This window comes from Carex rostrata, chromosome 9, assembly GCF_964058835.1.
Source record: "Carex rostrata chromosome 9, lpCarRost1.2, whole genome shotgun sequence".
NCBI classification, from domain to species: domain Eukaryota; kingdom Viridiplantae; phylum Streptophyta; class Magnoliopsida; order Poales; family Cyperaceae; genus Carex; species Carex rostrata.
In genome coordinates, this window is record NC_135926.1 from 2,133,343 (window position 1) to 2,138,316 (window position 4,974).

The 4,974-nt window shown below is 38.4% G+C and overlaps 1 protein-coding gene across 1 annotated transcript; it reads left to right on the forward strand.

Annotated features, from left to right (window-relative positions):
- The first annotated feature begins 440 nt into the window (after positions 1–440).
- Positions 441–1,662, forward strand: LOC144559355 (uncharacterized). The gene is made up of 4 exons (XM_078308372.1): positions 441–687; positions 772–1,029; positions 1,260–1,271; positions 1,370–1,662. Exons 1-4 carry the CDS (start codon positions 441–443, stop codon positions 1,660–1,662), a joined length of 810 nt encoding a protein of 269 aa, XP_078164498.1.
- Positions 1,663–4,974: the final 3,312 nt, after the last annotated feature.

Here is a 4,974-nt window from a genome sequence, read left to right on the forward strand (position 1 = left end):
CTACTCGGGGTAATACGTCAAGCTCCTCAAATCCAGTGTCCCCTTTCCAGATTAACATGCCTGAGAGTAGTAATACCCCAGTTCAGGAGGGCCGACGGTCTACTAGTCGGCCCTCCCGTCGGTCCCAAACCCCTTTGTAGATTGACATACCTGAGAGTAGTCAAGCCCCGGTTCAAGAGGGCCGACGGTCTACTAGTCGGCCCTCCCGTCGATCCTGACCCCAACCTGACCAAATTGCTAGTACTAGGCGGACCGCTCATTGGGGTCTGCCTTGTAATCTGGATGAAACCGAGGAGACGGTGGATCCGGAAATATAAGAGGCAGAGGAAAATTGGGGGAATGTTGATCCTGCTTGCATGAGCGATCGAAGTGACCAGGAATATACTGGGCCTGTGCTCGGGCAGCCCAAAAAATTCAAGGTTGATAAAAGGTTTCGGATAATGGGTCGCGGGGTTCAGCACCCGATTGCAGCTTTCAATGACCTATCAGGATTTCAGGAAGCAAATGTGGGGTTGTTTGGTAGACATGCAGAATTTGAGAATGAATTGTCAGAGGGGCAATGCTATAATTCAAAGGAGGAAATGAAAGCTACAATTTACAAGTTTCACATTCTTTGTAATAAAGAGATTGAAAATACGCACAGCGACAAACAACGCCTTAGGTTCAAGTGCATGGACCACAGATGTGGTTGGTACATATTAGCAAGGGCCGCTGATTTTGGTACATAATGGAAAGTATCCAGGTGCCCAACAAAACATGTTTGTCATGCAGATGCCACAAGAATAGATCATGCACAACTGACGGCTGGTATGGTTGCCGATTGCATCACCGCGCACATGAGAAATGACGTGGATGTGAGTATCAATGTTGTCAAAATCGCGATTGCACAAACGTACAACGGTCAGGTACCTGCGTACAACAAATTATGGCGTGGAAGGGAATTGGAAATTGCCCGTCAATTTGGTAGTTGGGAGGGGTCATACGCGCTTATAGTCCCCTTGTTGGAGGCAATTAAGCGAAAAAACTCAGGTATTATATTATTTACTTTCTTTCAATAACATTGAAAACAAAAAATGTAGAACTTGTTAATTTGTTTTATTGACAGGTACATTGTTTAATGTGACCTCGTATCCAACTGGTGAGCTTGGACCTTACAGGTACTTTTATAGGGCAGCTTGGGCATTTGGACTGTGCATAGAGGCTTTTCAACACCTGAGACCTGTCATCATTGTTGAATGTTGATGCATGTTTCTTATCAGGTCGGTACAAAGGTAATAAAATTCAAAATTGATATGTCATTTTATTTATTCAATTGTAGTCGAAATTGATATGTCATTTTTTTAGTTACTTTTTTTATGGTTTAATACAGGTAAAATGTTGATTGCAACCGGGTACGATGAAAAAAGTCAGCTCCTTCCGTTGGTTTTTTCTTTGGTAGATACGGAGAATTTTGAAGACTGTGCATGGTTCATGCAATGGTTGAGGCGCAATGTAGTTCACTCCAGGTTTGTATGTGTCATCACTGATAGGAACAAGGGAATAAAAAAGGTGTTTAGACAGGATGATCTGGGATGGAATGGGGAAGACGAGGATGAGTGCGTTCACCGTCTTTGTGCTACTCATATAGCAGAAAACATGAGGAAGAACCATTGCAATGACTAAGCAATCAAGTACTTCAGGATATGTGTGGCGAAGAGGAAGATGAGGAGATATGAGCAAGGAATGCAAGCAATGGGGGATGTATGTGACCGTGCTTTGAATTGGTTGGACGGTGTGGGTAAGTATCTGGATCAAGATGAGAATGAGTGTCCAAAACCATGGAAGATATTTCAAGCGCTGGATGGGGGTTACCATTGGGGAATTATGACTACAAACGAGTCCGAGTCGCTCAATAATGTCTTTAGGTCATCTCGTAGGTTGCCGGTAGCAGCAATAATTGAGGACACATTTTACAAATGTCAGCAATGGTTTGCTCAAAGGAGGGCAAAAGCGCAATTTGAAGCAAGCCAGGGTCAATAGTTCTCATGTCGTGTGCACAAGGTATTTGATTAACAATTATTTTCTTGATTGTAAATTATTCTATTTTTATTCAATTATTTAAATACATTAATATCATCAATTTTTTCGTAGTTGATTAACAAACGGTGCGGGAGGTCACAATCTATGACAACGCTCGGTGGATTTGGCAACTGGAACGAGTTTGGGGTAACATCCACACAAGAGAAAGTTAGTGCATACATGTCTGATGCTTCTGGTCGGTTTACCAAGGCCAATTACAAATACACGGTGGTAATCACGAATGATAACACGGTTACATGTGTTAGTTTGTAATAATCTAGAAGTCAATAATACGATAAATTATCATAAAGCTTTGTTCATGAATTGAATGTTTATTTATATATCATTTTGTTGCCTTGAGTATTATTGAATTTATGGATCATTTCGAGTTCATGACTGAAATTGTGAAACTCCATAATATAGATGATATATACTCTTAAAAGGTCACTGACCAAGGTAATTAGCAGGAACACTAATTACCGCGATAAGGTTAGTATGTGGATTAAAAGATGGTTAAGTTTTACAAACCACCTGACACGAGATGTCATTTTAATCACATAGATACATGTTCTAGGAACATGGTATTTGACAGACCCCGAATGAAACATTAAATAGAATTGTGTTCGTGTCATTTATGTTTTATTCAGTGTCACGTTCTACAGTATGAGGTATTTATCGTTCCCACTGAGAAATATGTATGTGTAATTGTTATCTACCGCTGTCCGTAAAAAGCAGTCATAACGGTGACTTTTCCATATGTATAGCTTAGATGAGGAAGTGATAGTTTACCAAGAATACTATTTGTCCCTCGTATTTTATACGAGCTATAGCATCACTGGGCCCCTTGATAGAGTAGGATTATCTGCTAGCAGTATAATTACAAGAGTAATTATATTTGATAATCTGCTCAAGATCAAGAAAAGATTAAGTTTACAAGGATGACACACATCTACCTTGAAACTAATCTGATAGCTATGAGACAAAAGAACTGACACAAGTAAATAGTTTACTGGATCGTGATATTGTACAGTACAGCATCATCTGTGTAATTGGATGGTCATGATGTGTTGCCAGATACCACTCATGATTATAGAAGTTAAAACAATTTTAACTATGTTTACCAACATAACACAGATCCTATTGGGTCACACCATATAGGAGCTACTCGGAGAATCTTACTGATTAATTATAAATTGATTATAATTAATATTAAGATGATTATAATTAATTATACGTGATATAATTAAATTATAAATATCATTTAGAATGACAAGCAGAAACAAAGGTTAATTTATAAACGTACACGTTACGTTGTATAAAAGTTACCGAACAACAACTGAAAAGAAATATAATTGTATATGACAATTATATATATTTGATTTGGATTTTAATTTGTTAATTATGGATTTGAATTATGGGTTTAAAAGCCCAAAATAATCAAAGCCTTAATTAAAATTAAAAGCCCAAAGTCAAAGCCCAAAATCAAAGCCTTTTACTATTCATGCCTTAATGGGCCAAGGGCAAAATGGTCATTTCACACCTATGCCACCTTGCATGACACCTTAGGGTGTAGAAGCATGGAGAAGAGTGTGGAAGGGTGTGGAAGGGGTATTTTGGTCTTTTCACATAAAAAAGGATGAGGTGTCAAGGGTTTTTGGTAAATAGATTTGTTTTGAGGGGTATTTCGGTCTTTTGCGAACCTCCTCAAAACACTATAAATAGAGGGGTGAGGGTAGAGAGAAAACTTACTAATTCACATGTTAATCTGATTAATTCGTTTATCGGAATTTCTCTCTTCCCCGGTTTCGGTTATTACGAGATTCGAAAAAATATATTTTTGCAAAGTCTGCAGTATTTCTTGTTTTGCTTTTAAGTGAAACGGAATAACTTGGAGTCTTAAATATATTTAATCTGTCCCTATTTTGGTGAATAGTGTTTCTGCAGAATTCCGCAGTTTATAGTATTTCTGGCAGAAGAAATAAACCGCTCTCCGGTTAGTCCTGGTGGATAACTAATAGAGGTATCACACGTGTGATACTCCGAGTCGATTCCTTCCTTGGTGAGGCTCTACTCGCTCGGTCTGCATTCCAACTGTGATTTGGAAATAAGGTATAAGTATGTTATATTAATCTATTTAATTGGTAAGTAGATTAAAGTTTTAGAAATCAATCATGGAGTAGATCTGTAAAAGGATTAAATTGGGTATTGATGCCAAAGGAATACTGAAGGTGGACCGCCTTGGAAAGTTTCCTGACATACCCCGTTTAATCCTGAGCTTAAGTTGGCCGTAGAAATTTTTGTTCTACGGTCATTCCGCAGCTTAAGCCTAAACGAGTTTTGGTTACCCTGAAACCCAACAACATGCACATGCCAGAAACCGCAATTAAACAGAATACCGTGTTCTCATGTTCTGGCAGTGTGCCGTCTCCGAGGCATCGACCCTGGCAGGTTCGTACATTACTACTACCACATCCAAACACTGATCAACACATGGATGGGTGAATGGCATGTGTATAACAATCAGTCTGATTGGCCGCAAAAGGAAGGCCCAACCCTTGTTCCAAATGACAAAAATATTACTCTGGGTCGAAGGCGAGTCAATAAGATTCCGATGTGGCTTGACTTACTGCATAATAGAAGGAGAGGACATCAGGCTCGCCGAGATACACAAGAACAACAAAACAGAGCTGCTCGAGATGTACGAGGTAGTTAACTCATATTTTTAAATTAAATTGCAATATATTTAAAAAAAACTAATAATAACAATATATTTTTGTTTGTCAATTTTCAGGTTGAGAGAGAGGCAAGCAATATATTTTTATCTATTAGTCAATTTTATGTTGTGATTGCATTACTTGTTTGTTGTAATAGTTTTAAGAATTTTATTTAGTAGTACTTATATGAAATATTTATTTA